Below are 26,841 nucleotides of genomic sequence, written 5' to 3'. Positions count from 1 at the left end.
CTACTAAATGCTTCTCATTTGTCAATACTCTCTGATACCAAATTTACAAACTTAGAGCAAGGAGCCATAGACACGCCACCGATCGTTGCAAATAATCACGAAAGCGAAACTCAGCAAATCAAAGAGGAGCAACATGCTGCATACGGACCACGGGGGAGCAGTTCTTACGATAGTAAGATAGTTCTCCGTGCATTCACGAATGCAGGCGTCGAGTCTTGCTGCGATTCTCGAATCCAGCGCTTGTGATTTCCAATAAAAACGGGGGTTTTCGCCGCGGATCGTCTCGATTTCTATGCAACGCCGCGTTCAGGAACGTTCGATCGGCGATTCTTCTTTCGAAAATCTCCGCGAATCAGTCAGGTGATCGACGAGGCACGTGAGAGACCGGCGATCGATCCGAAGATTCAGCCAAGAGTCGGAAGACTGATAGCTAGGAATCGCTTTGCGGGGTTATCGCTCGTCGAAAGCCAATCGAACGAAGGAATGAACGCGTTATATCCAAGAATCGTTTCAGCCCCGATGGAAAACTGGTGATTTTCTGAAAGGAGACGAGGAATAGGGAATATGTAGAGACCCATATTATACATATGTATACGTATATGTATGTGTGTGATGTGTTGCATCAATGTGGAGAAGCCCTAAGGGCCGATGGTGCGGCGGCCTCAAGGCAAGCAACCATACGGACGTCCGGACGGCGGCAGCACGTCACGGAAGCGCTTTCCTCGTCTGTTGGAAGTGCGAAGTGGAAGAATTAAATCGTATTTCAACGTCAATGCCGCGGAAGCAGCCGGCAGAGTGGGATAGCTTTGGGAATATTCAGTCACGAGCGGAAATCCGAACTCCCGTGCAGTCGTGGAACGCAATTTAACTTTTAGTCGCTCGTGAGGAACCGTCGGTTTCCATGTTCCTCGGCCTCCTACCAATTCCCACTTCTTTCATTCTCAACCCTCCCTATCTCACTCTCTTTCTCTCTTTCTCTCTCTCTCTCTCTTTCTTCACCTTCGTGATACCAGGTAAGAGAAACAGGTAGAGACGACGAGTGAAAGGAGTAAGGCTTAACGTCTCGTTGTCTTTCGATCTTTCCGAAACTTCCGTCTGTCGTTCCACTCGCGGAATCATCTCCTTTCTCGCGGCTCCCTCGTCCTTGACTGTTTAATATGCAATCATGCATGGAGAATAGCTCCCCGGACGAGACTCGACGTATACGCCTACCTCTTTGTCCTGTCCGCATCCTAACTCCGTTATGCTTCTCCCGCTAAGATCCTTCACGGTACAGCGAACAATCTTAAATCGTGACTGGACTTGAACCCTGGCCTCGATATCGGGATTACGTTATAAATAGTAGGATCTTGTTCGGGTGTTTAAAGAAAAATATTTTTTTCGATATTTGAGAAACGGAAAACATTGTGATTTAATCTACATACGACTATCGTCCTTCCGAAAGGATTATTCGGAGATCTTATTATATCTTACGATCTTTGACGATATTCTTTGCAATAGGAAATAATCGTTCGTATAGTAGGTAAATAGTGGGTAAATTATAAACGAAGATTCTTTGACTAAAAATTCTGTTTCAAAATTTCTATTAAATTTATATCTTTTAGTTTTGTCGCTCTTTTAGCAGATCGATAATATATAACAAGAGAAGCTATACATTTGTCATTTGCGCTTTAGAAGTCTTCTTATTACACTTACTTAATATTCATATGATTAAACTTGGAACATTACTAAGTTTCTCGAATGGAAGCTTTCCTTGCTGCTCAATTAGACTCGAGAGACACGATTATTCACTCCATAATCGTGTTACCAATGATTTCGAGATTCGTAGCTAGATCGAAGGCGGAATCGTCGAGGATTTCAGGAGCGATAAGCTCGCGCAAGCATGTTCTCAAGTTCGCACGTTACACCAAGTAAAGTCTACGACGCGAGACGACTCGAAGACCGTTGTCGGCTGTCGGATCTTCGAGATTACAAGTGCTTGTTGCATGAAAATTCTCGTCTCAATTCCATGGGACTTTAGTACTGACTCATATCCAGCAGAAACATTCTCGCGAAGAAATTCGTACTACTTGAAATCTTTTTCGTTACGATATGGGTCGTTTGATAAATCTTTCTTTCGTAGATTTTCAAAGAAAATGAAAAACATATCGTAAGATTACATTAGTAATCGTGTTTTGTACAATTTCAAAAATTAGATCGCAATGTAATAAAAAACAGTAAAGTTTCGTGGATGCTTGTCATTACTACAAAGAACCGATGGTTTCAGCTTCGACGTCCGTGGTCGTCGACAGTTGAACAATGCTCGTCTGTGGTCGTCGCCGACGGCGCTAGGACCAAGAGCTTTTTTTATCACAGCATCGAATCCTGCTAACCTCAGCATCGATCGGTTGGAGACGAAAGACGAAGGGATCTATTGGTGTCGAGTGGACTTCAAGAATTCGCCAACGAGAAAGCAGAAGATGAATCTGACTGTTATAAGTGAGTAGTGCGCCTGTCATTTATCAGAAATTACGTGCAACGTCGGTAGCTGTTCCAATTCTTAAAAAGTCTCAGCGAATATTTCGTACTGCGGTTAATACTGTAATCGTCGGGGCTGTAATGCTATACATCTTCCTTCAGAAATATGGAAACATCTACCAACCTATACAACGTAACGTTCGTTAGTAAGAGAAAGAAAAGATATAAATGAAAAAAGATTTAATTGTATAATTTAATAATCGCATTCGATATATCGTACAATATTAATCTCTCAATGCCAGTTGAATTCCAAATCAGAAAGGTAAGCTATCGTACTAACCACACGACATAACTATCGTCTTGATTAAGACATTTGTTAAGTACACGATATCGTATCTCGTCGAATTCATTTTAGAAAATATTTCTAACGTTGCACGGAACACATTCGTTTACGCTATTCATTGCACGAAATCGTTCGTATTTCTGGCAACGAGAAGAACAATTATATATCCAGTAGGAGAGATAAACGAACCATCCAAGGCTTGCGCAATTTACCGTTTCACGCTTGCACGAATTCCAGCAGGATTTGCTGGTTTTTAACCGTTCATTTCCACGGTTTGCGCGTAATCGTCGACAAAAGAGTATTCACCGAATGGTAAATCACTCGCATCAGCGGAACTCAATTGGCCCTAATCAATCTTTCACGAGTAAATCACGCCGGCACGCAGGTAGCGCGATAGATCAGCCATTCTCAAGCGGCGGACAAATAATCAATCCGCATTTCCGCTGATTCAATCATGCTGCCTCTGTGTGAATATGCGTCTGTATATACACGTGTACATGTGTACGTACGTATGTGTGTTTCGCATAGTGCCTCCGTCGAAGCCGGTGATACTGGACGGGACGACGAGGGACATCTCGAGGTTAGAGGAACCATACAACGAGGGGAGTGACGTGAACCTGATTTGCGAGGTACGAGGTGGCAAGCCGCCCCCGAAGCTGACGTGGTACCTCGACAACACCGTGATAGACGAGTCCTATCACTACAACGCCGACTCTGGCCTGACGGTTAACCGCTTGTCCTATCCTAAAGTTGGAAGGCAACATCTCAAGGCTCGCCTGATATGCGAGGCCAGCAACACTAACCTTGTACTGCCGCAAACCAGGCTGGTCGTTCTCGATGTGAATCGTAAGTTACAGAATCTTATTCACGACCATATTACTAGATCACGGATATTTACGTATATTCGTAATTTTACGAGTGTAATTGAAAAAATTGCACTCAAGCAGAAGATCGTTTTCTCTAGTAAATATTTAGTAAAAAATATCACGCTTTGGATGTTTTATATATTTCTGCAGATTATAAATTTTCTGTAGATTTTTACATTTTCAAATTTCCCATAGATGCATAAAAATCCACGGTCTAGTTGTGTTACTTTTGTCATTGTTGCATTTTAATCTCTTGTTCGTTAAAAACGCAAAAGCGCTACCAGTGGACAGAGCAAACCTAATGCGTAAAATAATTGTGATGGATAGCTGTAATTAAAAAATTTCCACGCACGTTCTGACCGGATCGCGCTTCTAATACCACGCTGTCCCGATGTATTCCAACAGATATTTTCCAGACATTAATATGAGCGTTTATGGCGGCGTTAGTAAGTACAAGGTGTTTTGGAAAGTAGCTGCCATCGGTCGATGAGAATTTTCCTTAAGACGGAGCTTGCGTTTATTTGCAGATGGGAATGAACGAAATAGGATGATGAATGGAGTCAAAGGAATTCGGATAAATGGTGGATTAGAGTAGGGAATTCAGCAACTTGCTTTGATGTTTGTTTACATTTTATATTGAAAATGTAATACTTTTGAGGTATCTAAAAAATCGAATAAGATATCTCAATATTTTGCTGTGAAAATACCTTTCTTCGACTTTTTGTTCATTTCTCTTCGTCGCATTTTGAAATGACATTACTCCTTTAATCTCATCATTGGTTCTATTTCTGTTCTCATTCCGAGAATTTGAACATCGTGCTTGTCGTAATTCGGAGATAATTGTGTCGTTCAAACTGGTGCAGTTTCAGATAGGAGATTTCTAGATAGAAGATCCAGAAATAGAGAGTTGGCGATTTAATTGTAATTGAAACAGCATATAACGAAGAAAAGGCTAATGAAATCGTTTAAATATACATTTCATTATTTTTGTAAAATTTATATATTTTGGAAACAGTGAAATCTTATAACGTTAGACTTTATTAGGTGCTTCGGGTCTTGGCTAACTTTATATTTCGCTTATAACAAGATCTTATGTCTCTTGTATGTTGTCAGGTGTCAGAAAAATGATAAACTTATCTTGGGTCGTATTATTCCACTAGTTTCAAGAGTTGAAACATATCAAAATATTTTCTAACAATTTCTCTGATCCTTACTGCTTCGAATATCGAAAAAAGTTCTGTTCTTACACATGTGTTGTGATACAATTTATCACATTGAGTACAGTATTTAATTTTTTGTCTACGTGTTGGACATAATAATAAATTTTAAATTAGCGATATAAATAATTTTCTATTAGGGACACATACTTTCCAAGAAAATGACATTAAGAACTACGTGTCTATCGTAAATTAAACATTAGATAGAATGCACATATTACTTTCACCTTTCTAAATACCTCGTAATATCTCTTCAGAGTCAACAAAGTATGTTCCCTCAACAGCTTCTCTAAATCATGTACAACGTATTGCAGTTATAATGGCGAAATCGCGCGAATACCAGGCTAAACGGTTACATATTTCCGTCTGCTATAAGTAGATAGAATCATGATACCGGTGACGTCAAGTGGTAAGTATTAACGAGACGCAGGGCGCGTTTCGTGCGATCTCTGGTTCGTGTTGTCGAAACTTTCGCAACGAAATTATACAGAAATCAGCTGCTCTTGCGGCGAATTAACGCATAGGTCATACAACTTACACGCTTGATTCACGGCAATAAGTTTGGTCTTTTACGGATTCAGACGATCATACGCGCAAACGAGTGAAAGACCAATTAAGAAACGTGTTTGACACTCGTTCGAGAATTTATCTGTATGTATTTCCTGGCTGGTGGTCTGGAGATCTCATGGTGCATGAACAAGCTTTCTTCATTTGCGAAGAGAATATTAGGCATGACGTCGTATGACAGAAAAAGCAGCAAATCTGATAGACATTTATTAGATTGAGATTTATTGGTCGAAGTGTGTAAAATATAGTCTTTTAAAAAAGATTTTCGTGGCATTTCGTTTCTCTAAAGTATCCCACGTGACTCAATGTATTTTCTCTGCCACTTTAAGTAGATTAGTTTCGTTATTCCAGATTTATACGAGTTATCAGTTCTATAAATTCTCCGATCAGAATTGTTGCAATTGGGGATCAGAAGTATCCTCAAACGCTAAAATAACGTCTCCGGTAACTTTCATTTCATTTTTCTCAAATTTAGACTCGCGTAAAATCACAGTAATATTCCGAATATTCGTGACTAGATCGCGGTGACGTGATTTCATTACGTTTTATGCAATTTCAAAAACCATCCGACGATAGAAAACTAAAGATAATAAATCAGAGAAAGCAACTCGAAATATTTCCACATTTTTATTGTATTCTTAACAGCAGATTAATTGCAAATGAATAACGTGACTAATGCTACGTTTTACGATACAACGAATACAAATGGTTATTCCAACAACTTATCTACTGTTTTACATAACTCAGCACCTCTTTATTTGCCACCATAGCTCATAAAATATATCTTTCTCGGTTACACTCAATTGGTTCCATTTAAATATATATCTATAGCTTTTAATCGACATCGATCAACGCTACATAAATATTTGCAGCAGAAAAATCCAGAGAATATTCATGCCACGAAAGAAACAGTACTACGGTAGAAAGATCCTCGTACGACTATCAGAATTAAAGTCCAATTCGAACTAATCTGCAGGGGAATCAGAGGAAAATCCGGCGTGCTAGATTCCGGCGATAAACGCTTCAAAGTAATATTCTTCGCGGCTCGCGAAGCCACCTGACCCGAGGCTTGATCGGCCTCTGCCCCGGTTATCGTTCTATCTACCATCGCGGTTAAACAATTCGCCACGACGATTTCTCGGAGCTGAGCCGAGCCGACGGACTCTCGCTACCGAACGCCTTTTCACGTGGTCCTGCCAGGACAAGGTGTTCACGCGCTGAACCTATTAGTCGTCCGCTCGAGATTGGTCAGCGAAGATAACAGTAACGCCTCTCGCAAGACGGATCAGTGGATCGCGTGCTTTCTAGGTCCGCGGCTTCGATTCCGTGTTTCTACGCGAGCTCTTGGCGTGTTCAGCCGTTGTCGGTCGATACTTGTGACGAGGCGTCGTATGTGTAGTATATATATGCGCATGTGTATATATAGAGTGTTCCAATAATCATGATACGTCAGCGTGCAGGTGATTCTACACGACAAATAAATCGAAGATACGTATGTAGAACAGAATCTTTGCATATTGCAAAGACAGAGTATCTCGTCAGATAATCGTACTACAGTCGGTATGAAAGTGATTCTACGCGAATAAATAAGCGAAAAATGTAGAATAAAATTTGTTCGTTTAAGCCCTCGTTTCCAAGAAAATAGAGTTTCGTAGTGTTTGGTTAAAGATTGGCCAGATACACGCGTACTTGATGAGAATTCTCGAATTTAATTTTCTCAGAAACGAAACATCGCGCGAAGAAATGTTATTCTACGCTTCTCGACTTATCTTCGCAAGTAGGTCGACCTCCTGTCGATTATTCGCTTCGGTCTAATCTAAAATTAATCGATATATTTGACAAATTTTCAAACTCGATTTTATCGGAAATAAAAGGTCATATGCAAAATTGTTACTCTATATTTTCGACTAATTTCCACATGTAGAATCGTCTTCGACGATCGTACCGTGTGTATCGAGACACTCGATGTATGTGTGCGATTGTGTTTGCCGCTAGTTTCTGCTTTCTACGAGCTAAAGAATACGCGCTTGTACGACCGCGGCACGCGTTTAGGTGTTACCGAGCAAAGAGCTGCTTGGGGTGACGAGATAGATATATTGTACAAGCGGTGGCTGAAGGGTGTTCCACTTCGGAGAAGCTAGAAGCGCTGCCTTACTTGCAAGAATAGAGTTAGGGCGAGGGTTAGGGAGTCGTAACCATTACGAGGGGTAAAACTATTCGAACCGAGCGATAACGTTAATGTAAACACGCGTGAAACGATTAGTAGCTTGAGTTATAGTTCGTGCTTTTAACTCGAACGTCGGTATCTGATCCTGACGATCGCCATATCGGTATACTGTTCGACTTTGGATAAGAGAAATTTGGATAAGTAGAAATTTCTTTCATCCGCTAAATATGTACATATTCTGACAAGTTATCTTGGATATTTTATACATTTTTTCTTATATTATGAGAATCGTAGGTATTTTTGGCAACTTTAGATTTTTCGCAAACACATGAAAAAACTGCGATCTAGACTCTATCATTTTAAAAAAATTATCAGGAAATTACGATCTAGTGCATTGTGGCACGTGAAATTAATCAATTACGTATTTCTAAGAAGATAATCTTCATCTAATGTTGATACGTATCGTAATAAATAATAGTTTCTTCCGTTCAGGAATATAATATATCCAATTTTTATGAAAATTAGTATGTTTTAAATTAATATACGATGATAAAGCACTTTTGAAAACTATATATATGTAAGTTTAAACCAATTATAAATATATTTTATGTCTTATTAACGTTGAAATTTCAATTTTATATAGAATAATTAAATGTTATTACGGAACAAAATACAAGTTCAAATGAAATGCAGAACCCGAAGGTAATCTGTTGTTTTTGAATTTTTATTTCCCATTTAATTTACTATAAATAATTTAATACAATTTAATATAAAAAGTTCGAATTTAGTTAAAATCAATATTTTTGTTTAATTTTTGACCAATCGCCACCATTTTACTATAGAAGCTTCGCGTAATCAATGAAAATTCTCCAACACAATTTATATCATGTTCCTTTATTACAATATTTGCACATACCAATAATAAATAGGTACACGGCTGCATATTGGGATACTGCGAATTTCGCTGATAAATTACCGGATATTATAATCAGAGGAATTGAATTTCTCCAACTGTAGGAAACGCGCGTAGGAATCAATTATCTCGTTTCACAGAGAGACCAATCCCCTAAATTCCTAATTGACAAGCGTTGCCTGCGCCGCGTAAGAGCTGATGGAGGTCGGCCGAGCTGCCGTTTGATTAATTCGTATCAAAGAACGGTTGTAAATAAATTTAGACGTACGAACACGGCCTGCTTGCGGTTAGCCGATTTCGACAGTGGCGCGCGATGGTATAGGAAAGTACACATAACCAGCTATAATTTCATATATATCCCCCCCCCCCCCCGAGGTGATAGCTATTAATTCGAAGCATTGCCAGCCCGTAGCAAGTTTCATTCAACAGTACAAATAATAATAAGCATTCCCGTTCCTGGTACCGGTTGGTTTACCGCCAATAAATTCTCTTTTAATTGTTCAGCCCGCATTAACGTTACCGATTCGATTGCCAATTAAATGTCCTTAAGCGATACGGTGTTCGATGGCCAAGCAACTTTGCTTTTTCGCGAATCCTTTCGCTTCTTCTATGTACTTCGATTTTCTTCCTTCCTTTCTAGAAATGTTCCCGGAGAACTTTATCGTTTTTCATTAAAGTAGCCCCGGGTCAATCTCACCGTTTTTCGCCTCTGTGACCAAGTTCGAATTTCGTTCAATGACGGAGTTGGTGTTTGAACGTTTTTCATCTTTTATGGCTTTAACGTTATATATGATGGTCGTTAATACAGAAAATAGGAAGAACGATAAATTACTAGATAATTGATAATTCGTGCGATTAAAATCTGTTTGATAGCCCAAGTGAAATATTTTTGCGAAAGAAACTACAGCGTTGATTTATTTTGGTAATTTGTGATTTCTTTCTCGGTATCTTGACCCATTTCAGACTAATTGGCCTATAGACTCTGAAGTAACTTTTGGAAAAACCAGGCTGTTCTAATTTTCATTTGTTGGGATTAAGATCCTATTATAAACGTGACTGATATACGATCTATTTAATTATAGTCATTGTTAAAAGAGAAATTCGTCTCAAAAGGGACGAATATGATTTTTTAATAAGCGTTATAGTATTATCAGTGACCTTAATGCTTCAGTCGCAAATATTTTTACTTTCTAAAGAAATATATATAGTGAAAACGTTCTTATCCTTTTCTTAGTCCTCGTATTTGAATCTTGCGGTAGACTATTATGAATTAATCAGAAGTTTCGTTCTCGTGGAGAAACTAAAGATAAACATGCAGACGTACATCACTGTACAATCATAGATATTTGTATCCTATGACTAGTTGATTTCTAAGAAAACCTGTATAATACGTAGAAGGGAAAGTAGAACTATGAACGCCTATAACAAGAAATAACTGTCAATTATCTACATATCATAGCAAAATCAATTTCATAGCAAAAGTATCAACAGTTGGAAAAAATTTATGCCAATTATTAAAGAAAACTTATTTTACTAACATAATTTATTACATTAGTACAATAAGCCTGCATAATTGTATAACCTTCAATCAGTTCCATTAATATCTGAAACATAAAATTTGAATTAATTCAATGCGTAAGTGGTTTATTTATTATATAAATAATAGATTCTATTTTATTATATTGTTCATTTATTATTTCTGTAATTCAAGTAGTTTCACGTGATACATCAAATAATTTACACGATACTTGATTACTTAACAATTAGGAGCATGAATTGCAAAGTTGATTACAAATTATTGTAACATTTACAATCATAGTATATATGTATATCTGTATCGTATATATATACTATATATAATATCATAGAGTATTATATTTTGTTTTAGACTGTGCATTGTTACTGCAAGCATTAGATTTAATATTTAATTGTATTTATTAAAAGAGAGTTATGTATCAGTAAAAGCGAAAAAGTGATATCTCCCAAATTAATTGCCAATACAAGTTGTCAGTTGTTAACCATTTCGTTCCGTTTAACACGGAACCTAACAAAATGTTGGTTGCTTAATCTGTTAATCGTATCCTCCATAATCAACGAAACGTAAAATTGTAAATATATTTCACGAGAAGTACGTAAATAGATACGTTGAGCGTCAATTGGATTGTGGGAATTCAACAACTAATTCTCTTTTAATATCTAAATTCCTGCAATTTACAAAATGTTATGTCAATGAAGGATTAAAGGCCAATACAAACGGCCATTGTATTATTGATATGTATCGCTACTCTGATTATCGCTAATTCATATCTCATTGATCTGAATGCTCACTAAACGCGTGCTCGTACGCGACTATCCGTGACGGTGCAGATGCACGGTTGTAGTCGGTCGCAATATTTACTCGAACGCGGTGATGCACGTCAAAACTGTTCACGGGATGATAATTAATAATGGACTCAGCGCGATGCGCAGTCGCGTCCCTCTTTTCGCCGACTTATTCCGATTGTCTGTGAGAAATTATCGTGCTACCGTTTGTATCGTGAAAAGCAATCTTCTGTGAAATTCTCGCCAAATTTTATGCGACTTTAAATTTCCTTTAAATTCTGGTTACTTTCAGATTGCAGCCGATCGACTTGCTTCTTTCATTTCTTCCAATCGACAATGGTGCTTTTTAAACATATTTAGATTCACTGTTATGATTCATATCGTATACTAATAATTGTAACTAACTTCTTGAGTCTTTAGTAGAAAAGTAAAGAAAGTTCAAAAATAAAATATTATGCGGCCTTGATACGTCGTTTTCTAAACGTGAATTTATTCATGGTATGTTACATGTTCTGACATGCAATAGGCTATAAACAGACTGCAGATGTTTATGCGGGTATAGTATATCAAAAATGCAAAATGTAGGTAAAGGATGTTGCCGAATACGTCGAGAAAAAGATTACACGTACATCTGTCTACATATTAATCGTTGTATTATGTCAAAAACTTACGTGTATGTATATGCAGAAATGCAATTTGATAGGCGTGCAACAAGCGTATTGTCGATTCTTAGACAATTATTCGAATAGAAAACGACAACGTAGCGCCGTGATAAACAGGCGTGGGGACATTAAGTTACATTGTGTAGCGTCAACTACACAGGTGTTAACTCACGATTTCGATAGTTAGCGTACATCTATGTAAACGATGGACGTGCACCAGTGGTCAATAGAACGTGCGTCGTGTGACCGAAGCTTACACACTCAGATTAACGATAATAGCACAAGGTGAACTTAGTCGTGAACTTATTAGAGCAGTGCGCTACACGTAATTACGTGCGATAAAGATGCGAATACACTTAACGTTTCCTGCTGTTCGTCCTAATTTTTTAATTTGTACGTTGTTGTATTTAAAGTTTAGACCGTGCGTGTTGCGTTTTATGTGGAACATTGTTTCCTTGGAAATTTAATGCATATGTAGTTGTGCTTCCTTGAATTTTCTTCGTGCTATTTTACCGACAACATTGAATACTTTCCTTTGTAGATTTTCTGATAAAAATATAGAATTTGAATAGGTAATATAGAATTCTTGGAACATAAAAATTGCAAATTTTGTAGCTTCTGTTTCAAATGTTTCATATTTTCTTTAAAACAGTCATGGATGAAATTTCTAAAGCTGGAAGAAATCCATTGCATGAAATTTCTAAAGCAGAAAGAGATCTATTAGCTGAAATTTCACCTATGCCAGTGCATCTGTAATGGCTCTGTTCTGATATTATGCATTTTGAAACCCAAAGCTCTATACAATTTTTAGAATGTTAAGTAAGTCTTAAAAATATTATAGTAGTATACTATACAATATTGGTAGCATATAACAGACAGTATATCTGAATTAATGTTGAAGAGAACTGTAATATTTTTTGCAAAATGAAAGAAACCGAAATTATCATATACAAATCATTTTATAACGAAAAAGTTCGCTGCAAAGGTGTAAGCAAAAAATATAAGAACGTAATAAATTCGTTTGATAAATCTGGATTGATTACCATGTATAGATGTACCTACGCGTGAAAACAGTAACGAGTATACTGTTTTACACCGTTCGTATTAACTGTCTCGATTGTAAAAGTAAAAAGATTCTCAAATGCAGCGATACGAAAAATCATAGAAAAGAACGAATCAAACCTTTCGTTTGACATTGTAAAGCAATTCGAAGAATCATTCGGAGCAGATTTTCTCCGTAATTGATGGCAAAAAGTACAGTCGATTCTCTTCTGCTTCTTAAAAGGCAGGAAGGCGTGATCACGATGCAACAACACGCGATGCTTCGTGCACCAAACGATACAGCCTTTGATTTCAGCTATGCCATTCTTATCGATGCTTGATACATGTTCCTGACATGTCTCGCACGAAACGAACTTTTGCGATTCTTGTCCACGATTTTTCAAACATCGCGGTCTAATTGAAAGTTGAAATTGTCGCACTCTCCATTAATTTAACTCGTGACTTTATTTTTATCTCGTCATTTTGTTCTCTTTTTAAAATACGATAATTATTTGGTTAAAATAAATCGTCATATTGTCAGAATTCTCGTGTATGTTATTAACCTTAATTTTTTAACCTCTTGTCTTACGATCTTTTCAGCATTAAAGCGTTTCAGCGTTTGTTATTGTCATACTGTATCGAATGCAAAATATTGAAATTAATTTTTGTTTATAAATATTTCACCTGACAAATGAAAACAAAATGTAGGGTTTAGGCTAATCTCTGTTACAAAAAAATGTCCCTTTATCGAATCAGAACAGTTTGTGGAATAAATGGTGTTATAATTTGGCAAGTAGAGTAACCTTAAAAGAGTCAGCCGACATCGTAAACACGTAGAAAGCTTGCAATGAAATATCATTGACTATGCCAATCATACAAATTGTAATCTACTCAAAACATTAAAAAACGAAATTACTAATTAATTATCTTTAATAGTATTAATACTAAACAATTATTTATTATATCATGGTAATACGAAAATATCTTACAAACAGAGAAGTAAATTAATTTCAATTTTAATTTTTTCCAGTAAATTAGCACAAAAATTATCTGAGGATATTAAAACACTCCTCATAATGCTCGTAAGATGAAAGCCTTTGAATTCTTACGACTTCTACACACTCTTCAGTACACACATTCATTCTGCTACTCATTCGATTTGAATCTCATTTAAATTCCTTTATTCATTCTTCTGTTTATTCATCAATCCTACCACTTATTCATCTTTTCAAATTGGTTTTACTCAAAAGGCAATATTATTCAAATTAGAAATAATCTTTAATTACAATCTTTATATTTTTTTCCTGTAACTGGATTCTCTTTATTTTTTAACTTTTTATATAATCCACGATAATCAATAGACATAACGAGGAATCGTATTATTAATGATATAACAATAAGTATTTTAATTTACAAAATCCTATAGACATGAAAGTGTACCAGTAAGCTGAATGAACTTGGCGCCCCCAAATGCGAGTTTTTACCAAACCAAACAACATTCGCTTGTCCACATTTATTCAAGAAACATTTTCGTTTGTCTTCCCTTCAAAACGATGTTCTCACCAAATTTTAAAAAAAGTGGCATGGATTTGATATCCCCAAATGCGAGCTTTTACAAAAACCAAGCTGCATTCGGTTGTTCACAATTTTTTTACGTTTGTCCATCCAGAATTTTCGTTCGTCCACCCTCGAAAAAGAAGTTATCACCAAATGAAAATTTCAAACAATTTGTAATCAGCGCCCCGTGAACTTTTTCGTTGACTTTCAAGTGAGATATGTTTGTTCGCCCAGAATTTTTGTTTGTCCGCCATTTATAAAAAAAAGTTATTGCTAAATGAAAATTTAAAAGGACTGGTACATTTTTGGGGCGGAAAGACAAACGAAAATTTTGGTTGGGTGAATGTGGGCATATCGTGGACAAACGAATGTCGTTTGGTTTTTGTAAAAATTCGCATTTGGGGATGTTAACTGCACCCAACTGTAGTAGCAATGCCATGTCTTAACAATTGCTAAAAACAGTCGAGATTATCGAAAATTTCAGACACTACCTCTTCTTTGATCACTTATCATCTCATAAGGCTCCGTTTTGACCTGAAAGTGAAAATCTAGAAAACAGAAATTCGCATTGCCACTTGATATCTTAAGATACATATGCTTCTGATTGACTATAACTTTCAATTTTATATGACATGTCTTTCTGGTTTTATATCTATAATTTCTCACAATGTATCATTCTATCTAGTTGTTTAACTGTCATTGTAATTTTATTCCCGGCTGGTACAATGAATTTGATTTCTTGATTTGACATACAACTCTCTCGTGTAAGTGGTGTTTTCTACGAACGTCAACGTTAATGAGTTAACATAACTATAGCCGTTCATTATCGATTTGAAGTATAACAAAATGTTATAGTTTAGAAAGTCGTAACGAGTTATAATCGTTACAGTACAACATCTCGTGTGAACACGCGATAGTGACACGTAACATCTCGATCGTGGTACATAATCTTCGTTGTGTTATCGATAACCATCGATGCATAAACTGCCACGGGAACAAGACAATCTCGTTTCTTCTTTCCTCCCTCACAAGCTACAGAAAAGTTCGTTTGGTATCCAAAAATCGAATGTTTCGAGAAACGAAAATCTTTATAAACGCGAACGTATGTATCCGTTGGTGAGTGAAAGGAGAATGGGGGTTGGTCGAGCGACGAGAAGGATCGCCATCGCACATAGGGTAACAGCGAAGCCACGAAACGGAACGGAGGAACCAATTTCAGAGAAGTGGCTACCGGCTAATGGCAATTAGGGGTTGTACGAGTGGCTGGTTGCGGCAGCGCATAAGCGTGCGCTGGAATTTACGAGGCAGACCGCGCGATGGGCAACGTGGTATTATAGATCGTGCTAGATACAACTGGCCTTTTGTTTTCAGTCTCGATCGTTATTAAATTTCTACCGATGAACGGCCAGTAAAATGTAACTAGTCGGTGGTATAGGCTTTGTGGAATATAAGACGAGAAAGAATACGCGAACGGACACGCAACGTTATTCTGCCCTTTTTTTAATTTTGTAAATTTAATAATAATTTGGCCAACTCAAATTGTTAGTTTCTTGTAATATTTTGACGAGTTGTTTCATAATATCAAGACACTGTCGTATATATGTGTCGGGTTCTCATTATGATTAGGGTTAGGGGCGTGAAACGAATCTTCATTTGGATTACACATTGTCGTTATACAATAGAGAAGACATTGACTAGTTGACTAGCAAATATGATTATTAGTACAAGTGTGGATATTGCAGAATTGACAAGTAACCCCGGTGATTAGACACTAATGACAATGGTCTTAGCGTAGAAAACGAATCCACGGTCGACGGGATAACAAATGTACTTTCTTCCAAAGTCTAAGTTGGACTCGATTTACTTGTCTACGATACAAGTATTACTAAACTAGCTCTCTGTTAAAACGTAAAATATTCAGCGAGCGTAAAGACGCTATGTAACTCGCTAGTGAAACCTCACGAGAGAATGACTTTCCGTCGCGATGATGCTGCAGAGGAAAACTATGATGGAGTCTGTCTAAGGACACGAGATCATCGAATTGAATGACGACAGTTGCTTAATTACGGCTATGATTAGAATCTAGATTATAATGTTAGGGGATTTTGCCAAAGTTCCAAAGGGGAGGCTTCGGTGTCCTTTCATCTCCGACATATATATATATGTAGTATCGTGGAAAAGGGCCTAAGAAACATCGAGTTAACCATAAGCAATGTCGCGAGAGCCGGACAGTTTTGTAGAAACGTGACCCTTGCAACGAGCGTCTGCGGAACACGTGCGTGGTGGGCCTAAGAAAAGACAAAGGGATGCTAGAACGGTCAGAGGGTCAGTTGAAAAGCGGCAGTGCGTCGGTTGAGAAGACACAGAGTGTGAGTTGAGAAGCGACAGTATCGGTGGAGAAGTCAGTTGAGAAGCGACAGTGTTAGTTGAGAAGTCGCAGAGTGTGAGTTGAGAAGTCGGAGAGAGTCAGTGGAAAAGCCACAGAGTGTGAGTGAAGGAGCCGGAGAGTATGAATCGGGAAGTTGAGAACCGAGTATGATAATAAGACGTACGACGATATAGTAATCAGTTTTTTGTATTGAGTATCGCTTGTTAAACTAAACTTAACTCCAAATAAAACATCATTACTTGTCCTTACTCTAAGGCCCGTATAAGTTACCACGTATATCTTGATGTGAAATTTTAGTTAATTCGATAGAACAGATGTATGACATTTTCGTTGCTAACCGTATTCGTAGATCACATTCGATAACACGTTAAAGTGGTGAAACAATTATCGTAAACAGAATGTTGCAGCGACTCGTTGGCGTTACACATGCCTTATTCTGCGTGATTAAGGCGATCCAATATTGCATGCAATAATTGCAATCAATAGACGTTCCAAGATTTATCGCTGATGGAAATGGACAGGCGGTACATATATGCATTTACCGTGACAGATGTATACGTTCCAACCTATGAATTTCCGTAGTCAACGCACAAGCGACGACGTTAATAGGAAATTCAATATTCTCTATCGTTCATCCTGCAAAATTGCTCGATATAAGTAGCCGCTGATAATTGCAATGAAACGTTTGCATATGTTATACAACCAATACGTAGCAGCGTGCTGTATATTTAACGAAGAACAAACACTTCTAGCATTATACGTGCTTTAAAATATGTTTATGCGTTATATAACATTGAAATTAAATTTCCAATTATAAAGTTGTTAATAAATTTTGCGTAAAGGCAACATGATCGGATATATGTAATTACAAACAATTGAATAGCAAGAATTACAGAATTCGTTAAATATTTGATTCTCATCTGCGACAAATATTGACTGTAAAGATGAGTAGCTGTATTACTAAAAACTCCGTGTACGAAAATTGCTATCACTTTTCAAAGTGAGTTATGAAATTTAATATTCCAGACGTAAAACTTGTTACGGAGATTAAAACTGAGAAAGTTTTCAACCCTCTAGACCAACTACTTTAATAATTAAACTTAAGTGATTGAATAGGTTTAAGAGTACGATACGAACGGATGATACTCTTAATTCTAAGTAAGAATATCATAATTTACGTACTTGAGACGTATGATTAACTCTCTGTAATTGAAACTTTATTTCCTTGAATACTTTCGCATTAATTCGTTTCAGTTCGTTTTAATTTAAAGCCCGGAAATTGGCAAGAAAATCGTTTAATTTCAATAGACCGGAAAACACAGGGGTTGTTGACATAACCAAGAAATTAAATAATTGAGATTTACCGCAGTATCATGCCGTCGGCATTTTAAGAGGTTCTTTCGACATGTAAGACGCCCTTCTTCGAGCCTCTCTCGCTCGTTTACGCGGCAATAAACGCCTTGAAAGATTCTCCTTAACCCTAAGCAACGTAATATTTCCGCGAAACACGTGCGGCTTATACGTTTCTATTCCGTTTCTGTAATTTCGAAGACGCTATTTCTAAAGTTGCCTTGTTCCAGCTACTTGGTATAATTTATCGTTTACTTATCGGTAAGAGTACAATGCTTCGGCACTTTTCTGACATATATATATACAGTGAATTATAAAAATATTGAAACAACTATTGTACAGACCTTAATAGTAATTCGTACACTATTGGCAAATTCAAACATTTTCAATAATAATCGACCAAAACCTTCAAAATATATTTATGTGCAGCAATGTACAGCGAGTCGTTAGCGCAACGATGTAAAACATTTTCGACGATCGAGTTGAATATGAACTTGTTACATGGAGTTTAAGAAAGGCCTGTCTCTATTTGCTAAACAGAATTAGACATTCTTGTCTTATCGTTCCCTTGGATTCGTTCACATTATCTCGACGCGTGGAGCACCACGAAAATGGGACGACAGGACAGGACGCTTCGTCGGAATAATTTGCAGTTTTCACGAACGACAGAGCCAAGAGGATAAGTTCGGAAAGTGGCAGCGCTCGCATAAGTTGGTTAAAGTTAAGTTGTTCAGGGAGAAAATTTGTTTTTGCAACTAGGTGAGAGTTGATTATATAACGTGCTTTAGAACAAACTATGTCTAGTTAAGAATCTTCTCGCGAAATTTTAATTCCTTCTTACTTATTTCGTTGCACGTTTATCGTGTCGTTATTCGCGTTAAATTATGCTGATATCGCATCCAATGCTATCTCGTTTTTGCGAGTTTTAATAGTTAGAAGATTTGAATTATTTTAATATGTTCTTTATGTACTTACACTCGCATACAACGCAAATGCAAATTGACTTGTAGTTTTATAGTATACGTACAAGGACTTGGATACAGAACGAAAATTATAAATATTTTTAGGAAAGTTATTTAAAAAGATCTTTGGAAAGCTTAGCACGAAATTAAAAAAAAAATCAGAAAATTTAGAGATACGGGATACAGAAAATTATTGAAATATACTGGAAAATTAGTATCTAGAAGGATACAACTGTTCTAGAGAGGATGTTACGTCGTGCATATCTTAGTCACATATTTTAGGCAGATTTTTGTTCGTTGCGAATTCTAACTATGTAAAATTATTAAGTGAAAAGAGGAGTAGCGTATTACAAACATTATATTTGTATAACAGCGCAAATCGAGCACTCAATGTTTGAAGTTTCTTGTAAAGAAGTGAAAACAGAGTAGAAACAGAAATTGCTCGCTATCAGTTTCGATCCTTTATACAACTTAACAAAGTTACAGGAAAATTTCAGTTTTAGAGGAAAGAAAGTTTTCCTGCTAGCTTGGAAGAAATTCAACGATGCATCGAAATTCATATTCAACGTTTTTAGAACGACGACTACTTCTCAAACAGAAACTATGGAATGCAAAAGTTGCATTCGTATTTAGAAAAAGTTATTGAAAGTTATCAACATTGAAATTAATATACTACAGCTATATATACGCTTAAAAAGTTCGTGTAGTAAGTGGTCAAGTATTTTCGCGAGCTACTGTATTTGAAATCAAATGAAAAAGATGTTTTTGTCGTACAATCGGTCGACATCGTATCGAATTTTAAAACTACTTTGTTACAAAAGATGGGAAATGCGATTTATCATTTGTTTCATCTATGAGCTTCGATTTAAAACTGTATAAAACAACTTGTTATTACGTATTCGACGATATCGAAGCTTTACGCGATGCGTTGTTCCTCGATGAATTTTATATAACATTTTCTTGTGTTTAATAAACCAGGCTTTTCTTTTTTGGAATCTGCTTTTTATCGATCTTATGCAAAAACCGACATTTTGTATCTTTTATTTCAGTAAAGCCACTGGTCGTGCAGATTTTGACGAAGGAGCCTCGAGTTTCCGCTGACAAGAACTACGATGTGGAGTGCAGGACAAGTGGTTCTAGACCAGAAGCAGTAATTACTTGGTGGAAGGCGGAAAAGCAGATTAAGAAAATGGCGCAAAATGTAAGCTTTGTCGAGGATAAATACCTAACAATTTCCACAAACGCCAATGTGAAAGCGTACATTTATTTCGTAACGGATTTATTATGAAAATACTGTTCGCGTTACAATGGAAATTGCCTCGTTCTCTATTCACGATGTAATTTTATCGTTCGAACGACTGGATTACAATGCCTAAAGAGAAAGCATGCATCGATGTTGGAAACAATGTGTAATATAATTCGTGATAATTAAAAACGTTCCGCTACCGATAATTGGAATTTTGCAAAATCCAATAGTCCGCTCCGTTCTGTTTTCAGTATAATTTCTCTCGCTCAATATTCTGTTTCCAACCTTACTATTCTCTCGACGAATGCCGTAAAATTTCTTACCTCCTTTTCTAAAACTGCTCGAGTTTTGTACGATAAGCAATGAAAATGAAATTCTTCCATTGATACGAATTCAAATATTTCTTACTGTAATTATATAATACAAATATGTCGGTTTGTCTACGTTTACATCGGACATTTAATATATTACTTGTCACATGGCATACTTTCATTTCAGTATCACTCCGTCATTTTCTAGATACGCGCTTCTATAAACTCTCATGTCAATTGTAACTGTTCGAGGAATATGTAAGCGACTTTCGTTGCCTTCTGTTAGACTTTATGCCTCTATAACCACTTGATACGCGAAAAATCCCCAATTCCGTATATTCGCTACAATTTCTCTGGTGCTGCATAAAACGTTTTCACTGATTTTAGACGGTATTGGCGTCGTTTTAGAAACAAGCTTCGAGCTTCGACAGCATCTACGATGCAAATTGAAGAGAAAAGTAAGGAACACGGAAGGAAAACCGCGAGCTTTACAGAATCAGCAAATCGCAAAAGTCGCCAATCGAATCGACCACGTTAGCGTTTCGAGTTGTGGAAGTTACGCATGTGTCAGCGAGGTTCGTGACGCGATTTTAAGGAGAATTCTGGAAATCGATGCGCCACGAGTTTCTCCAGTTCGCAACGACTCATCGGGAAGTTGGCGCAATGAAGTTATTCCGTTTTTCCAACAAGCGGTCTGCTTCTTTTTTCGTTTCGATCCTGAGTCGACTCGACACCTTCCCCGCTACTGACGAGATAGAACTTCAAATCCACTGGATACTCCCTTTCCATTCCCTTCTTTTTCTACCACTCCTTCCACGCCCCTCGATAAATTACCGAAGACTTTACTTTCATTTCTTATTTGCAACGGGGCTGTTTCTCCTTCGTAATCGTACAATCTGAAAACCGAATTTACTTTTCCTGTGTTTCGAAACGGAAATTCTTCGCTTTTCGAAACTTTTCTACAGTCTGGATTATGCTACATTATCGCGGAGAAAATATGAGTAGAAAAAGAAGTGGCAAGAGGCAAATCTTTGTGTCATGAACAAATCCGATTATCCCGCGCGCTAGACACACCCATCGCTAGCTTTCCTCCGACACAGCATCGTCACTGTACTTTACTTATTCTTCAACGTTAGAATAGTCAACAAGTCATCAACGGGTTACTCTCCTTAAATCAATCATTTACTTAACGTATACATACTCAACAGTGTACCTCATAAGTGTTGGAAATATAAACCTTATAACCCTGTTAATCGCAGCGTTATACTATCTTAACCATCCCTATTATCTTAACGGAAATCAGGGAATCGATCAACTCGTGGTGTCGATTATTATAATCGTAACGGGAATTTACGACTCCCGTTGACGTGTTTCCTCGCGATTGCGTCTCCCAGCGATTGGTCGAAAATACACTTTGCTTAGGTTTTATTTTTCTAATTATGTTCATAAAGATATAGACTAAATTACAATTTAATAGTTATAATCGATAATAGCGTAATTCGAAGTTTTTTAGTTTATTTGAAACGATATAGTAGAGTAAAAAATATGAGAGCTCTGTTCGTCCTGCATGGTGTAGGTATCACAAGCTTCTACTGCTTTTAATATAATACCTAATTATCTTTGATGTTTTAAAATGCTATATGCCTTATCTGATATTCTCTCGCATTAAATTATGCTAGCCGCTCCTTATTTTATTTATAACCACGTTATGTCATGTCCATCGGGTATACACATTTGCATTTATGTCCATTGCAACCATGCGTTTTAGTTTTATTACATACAGACGCATGCAACGTTTAAGAAAATAGTCTTCTTAAAAAGATGTCTAAGAAATCGCATCTATAAGGTAGAATATTATCGAAAGCTAAGAAGAAATAACACTAAATTCACTGTTCGTCACTAAAACACTAAAATTATCGTTCGTTGGCAATGATTCTTGCAAAATTCCTAGTCGATTACTCAAGCGTTGACGTATGCCTAGTTACACTGACAGAATAGAGTATTTCATTTCTTCCTTACTTGGATCATGTACAAAAGAACGGAATAGATAAATTGCGTAGTTCCATAACCCGATCGAAGCGTCAGCTGTTGACGACTGAAAGCGTTATGAAGCGAGGGAAAGCCGCGAAAGATCTGATTTATTTTGCATCATTCACGGAAGAGATAGCCTCAATTTCTGCGCGGATAAGTTTCGCGTTCGCGCGTATCCGGCATAGCGGTCGCGCCATCGTAGCCTGCGCACACTATCCTCCCTGCAAGATATATCGACGCTGGTGCTCGACTATCCGCAGAATTTTATCGAGAAATTCGATCGCTCCGCAACGAGGCGAAGCGAACCGAGTCTGTGCGGTTCGTAGCTTACGCTGTAAAAATGAGAGACGAATCGTCAACGTTGAGCGAGCGAGACGAAAAATCAGTGAAATAAACGGATAATGGCGTTGCTGGTCAGAAAGGGTTGGAAAAAGAAAAACAGCAAAAGAGAAAAAGAGAGAGAGAGACAGAGAGAAGAAGCGTGGTGGTAGCTCGCGAAGCGACATTCATCCTGACGAACTGTTAGTTCCATTCATCGTGCTCGCGATACTCATGCGGAATGCGTGGCTTTTCTCGATACGTATGCCTCGTGGCGCTATCATTAAAATGACATCGTGGAAACGGAAGGTTACGCGGCGCGTTATAAGAGAAACAGAAAGATGAAATCCAGCCAGGAGACAGTCATCGACCTGCCACCCATTTGCTATACTAGCCCGTCTGGTCGGGCTACAGTTTCCTCAATTCCACGCGACTGCATCGTAAATTCTGAAAAATCGTTAATCTATTTTTCAGCCCCTGCCCTCCCCTCCGCCTCTTGTCGCCGTGCCCCTTTATTTTCTCATTTCTCTTGCGCGGCAATGCAAGCCACTGTCGAATGGATTTTCATATTAAACCAGTGACAAATCGCTCGGATGCTTTCGTTTACGCAACCGGGCCATTACAGCCTGCGAAATCTGTTTAGCTTTTGATTGTGTAAAATCGGAAACGTTAATCTTTGTTAGATCGAGGGATTAGGGTAAGTGATGGACAGAGGGTAATGAAAAGCATGGAGCGAACGTTGTTTGATAGAAACGATATACGCTTTCGTTACTACGATACTTCTTCGTAACGAATAGCAATCTTTCGAAATTGCTCGTTGATGCGAAAAAAATATCAAGTAATGCTTACTCTTTTAAAATAAATTTTTTTTATAACAAAATATAATGAAGATTTAATTTCATACAAATAAGAATAGTTGTCTATATAAGAAATACCTCTTTTAAAGATATTGATAGCAGCACCGATATTTATTCACGGTAACTTTGTTAACTCCATATAAACTTTCAATCATCCGTTTGATCTTTATCTGATATTATCGATAGCTTTTTTTCTCTCGAAATTCCTCGCTAGAAATATCGATCCGAATTACAAAGATAAAAAAAAGCTGATATTTCGCTTTTTAAATAAAATCTAAAACCTATGATTTGCATTACCCCCTCCGACAAACGTGATCAAACGTTCAATTTACATCTGAAAATATCGCTTTCAATTCTAATATTTAATTCATCTCATTCCGTATCCTAGAAAAATGATTCATTTTCCGTAATTTATACATCCACCTTCCACTCTATATCAAAACGTCCGATCGTTCTCGCAATTATAACTAGACGTTGGAATATTTTCATTGGCAGTATCCGTTGGAAAATAACGAGAGCCTCAGTGTCCTGAGTTTCGTGCCAAGCATCGACGACGATGGCAAATACTTAACTTGTCGAGCGGAGAATCCCGTTATTTCTGGCAGCGCTTTGGAGGACAAGTGGAGACTGGACGTGCAGTATCAGCCGGTAGTCACTCTGAAAATGGGCAAGACCTTGAATCCCGATGATATCAAAGAGGGCGACGATGTCTACTTCGAGTGCTCAGTCAGGGCTAATCCGAAAGTGTACAAGCTTGCCTGGTTCAAAGACGTAAGTTTCGACATAGCGTATTCATAAATAATACATTTTAAGGGCTTCACGATAAGATGAGCAGCTAGTTGCGTTTCTTTGGATTCTTTAGATTATGATGTATACAACAATTAGAAAATTATTGGATATTTCTCTTAGAAATTTAATTTTAATTTAAATTTAATTATCGTATCTTATATATTAAAATTAACGAAGAGAATAAACGCTGATAATTTTGATGAGAAATAGCGTTAAGTAGATTTATATTTAACAAGATATTTAACAGGAATGGATAATTTTTATTAAAAATGTTTACACACAAAGGTTATGTTTCATCTAGATTTCAAAGATTAATAATTATTCTAAAATAAATTTCATACCTCTTGCTGTAAAATAATTTACAAATAATAAGATTTTGTAATGTACATTAATAAAATTTCGCAACTGCCGTTACACGGAATAGAGCTATTTGTTGCAGGGCAAAGAGCTAAAGAACAATGCCACGGCAGGTATCGTTCTCAGTGATCATTCTCTGGTACTTCAGCGTATAACCCGATACTCGGCAGGTGATTATACTTGTCTTGTTGCCAATAGCGAAGGGAAAACTGCCAGTAACCCGGTGACTCTTCAAATAATGTGTGAGTTTACGTATCTCTCACTTTTATTTTCTCGATTCTACAAATAACTTTGCTCTTAAATATATCCATCGTTAACGTGATTGATTAATTTCTTAATGTTACGTACAAAATTTAATCGAACGATACTTTATGATACGTATATTAGAAAATTTTCGAATGCTGTACTATAGAAAAAATTTCTATATAGTTATACACGCATTTTAACAGTTAGTCTTAGAGTATTTTAATCAATTATTCGAATTATATTGCTTCTTGTTAGTAATATAAATAAGAATAAATTATAACGAAATTAAGGTAAACGAGAAGAAATTTTGATCTCGTACTCACAAGGAGGGAAATTAAATTACACTAGTTTTTTATTTCACTTGCTAGAATACGAACAAAATTCTATATATACATATATATATTTTCAAATTCTATTTCTTCGCTGAATACATCTTCTTGCTTCAAATGATTTTTTTTTTTAATTCTCAGATTATCACGCTCTTTTACACGCTTTAAATAATTTCCTTCGTTCTTAATCTTGGAGTAATCGATCCACGATTGTTTTCGCGAATAAACAAACGCTCCTGTCGCTAACACAATCGGCCAACGAAACTTGGTTGAAACAACGATTCGAAAATTTTAGCCAAACAACGGGCAACACCGTTCTCCTCCCGCGTGAGCACAAAAGCGTTCCATTGGCCTGATCTCAAGCCCTGCTTCCACTCGTTAATCACAAGAACAACGGAAGAGGTCGCGAATAGAATTGCGGCTTGGGCTTGATATTCTCTCGCCAATTCTCTAATTTGCCAGCTCTCGCCTCGGCTGTTCGATAATTACTTAATCGATGGCAAGTAGCGGTCGAATACTGGAATCAGAGACTCGAAAGGACCTTTCCTAGCCTCCGTTAGAGAAAATTGGTGTGAAAGGAAGCGGCAAGAGGAACGTAGGAGGCAATAAGGACAGAGGATAAAGATAGGATGAGGATAGGGCGGATAGTTTTCTGTAAAACACACAGCACGAGTTATTCTATTAGAATGGTCGGTAGTGGCGTTGGTAGCCCGGCATATCTGCATCTTGTAAATGACCTAAGAGGGAAGGAAGGACTCCGATGCATATTCAATGTATGTAAAGCATAACTGAATATTCATGTGTGGGTGAACGCAGCCTGGCAATGTGCTAAGCCAGGCCGACGCGACGCGAGACAACAGTGAGGGCGCGCCGAGTTAAAGGAAACCGCGAATTCGCCCTAATGTTTTAGGATTTCTCCGTCACTCGCTGCTGTTTCGACCGTTGGCATTGATCCTTGAGTCGAGCCGCACGAGAATTTCGAAAATCGAGTTATTTCCGCTGACGAATTTAACTAGCGGTACGCGTTTTATTCGATCTTCTACCTGATCTTTATTCGCTAGTGAAATTACTTAAAGAAATAAAATTGCATATGTAAGTCGATGAAAATAATGACACAAACACGCGATTCAGAGAGCGTTGGGTAAGAGATAACTAAGCACTCGCTACCATCTGTTGTTCGCCATCCGAGGATTAATATTCTCAAGAAACAGGAAATTCAATTATGAAACAAGCGAAAACTATTATCCAGCAGTTTGGTCGCTCAATTTAGAATAAATTAGCCTGTGGATGTTTATGGATTCAAAATTTAAACGTACAATGCGTAAAGATGTATAAAATATCCAAGGTAAAATACCCGTAATAATAATCTTCTTTCATTTCTATTCATAAAATTTGAATTCGCTTAATAATCCTCAGTCTAATAATAACATCTAACATTTTCATTATATTGGTAATCAAATCGTAATATATCACTGCAACGCGTCGCTCTTCATTTGCAATCTGAGCTGGCGAGCCATCCGTTTAAATGAAATTGATTTACCTGA

At 37.2% G+C, this 26,841-nt stretch overlaps 1 protein-coding gene across 2 annotated transcripts in view; it reads left to right on the top strand.

Moving 5' to 3' along the window:
* LOC117232516 (hemicentin-2-like) overlaps positions 1 to 26,841 on the top strand; it is a 208,386-nt gene that overhangs the window by 147,778 nt on the left and 33,767 nt on the right. For both annotated transcript variants that reach the window (XM_033491912.1, XM_033491911.1), the window contains 5 exons: positions 2,267 to 2,478; positions 3,329 to 3,646; positions 19,863 to 20,014; positions 24,072 to 24,347; positions 24,805 to 24,964. In XM_033491912.1, coding sequence (XP_033347803.1) covers positions 2,267 to 2,478; positions 3,329 to 3,646; positions 19,863 to 20,014; positions 24,072 to 24,347; positions 24,805 to 24,964 — 1,118 coding nt within the window. The remainder of the gene's footprint in view (positions 1 to 2,266; positions 2,479 to 3,328; positions 3,647 to 19,862; positions 20,015 to 24,071; positions 24,348 to 24,804; positions 24,965 to 26,841) is intronic.

The sequence above is a fragment of the Bombus vosnesenskii genome, unplaced genomic scaffold, assembly GCF_011952255.1.
Source record: "Bombus vosnesenskii isolate JDL3184/JDL3185 unplaced genomic scaffold, Bvos_JDL3184-5_v1.1 scf7180000013289, whole genome shotgun sequence".
NCBI lineage: Eukaryota > Metazoa > Arthropoda > Insecta > Hymenoptera > Apidae > Bombus > Bombus vosnesenskii.
The sequence above is the reverse complement of the archived record's forward strand: the minus strand, read 5'-3'. Positions and strand labels throughout refer to the sequence as shown.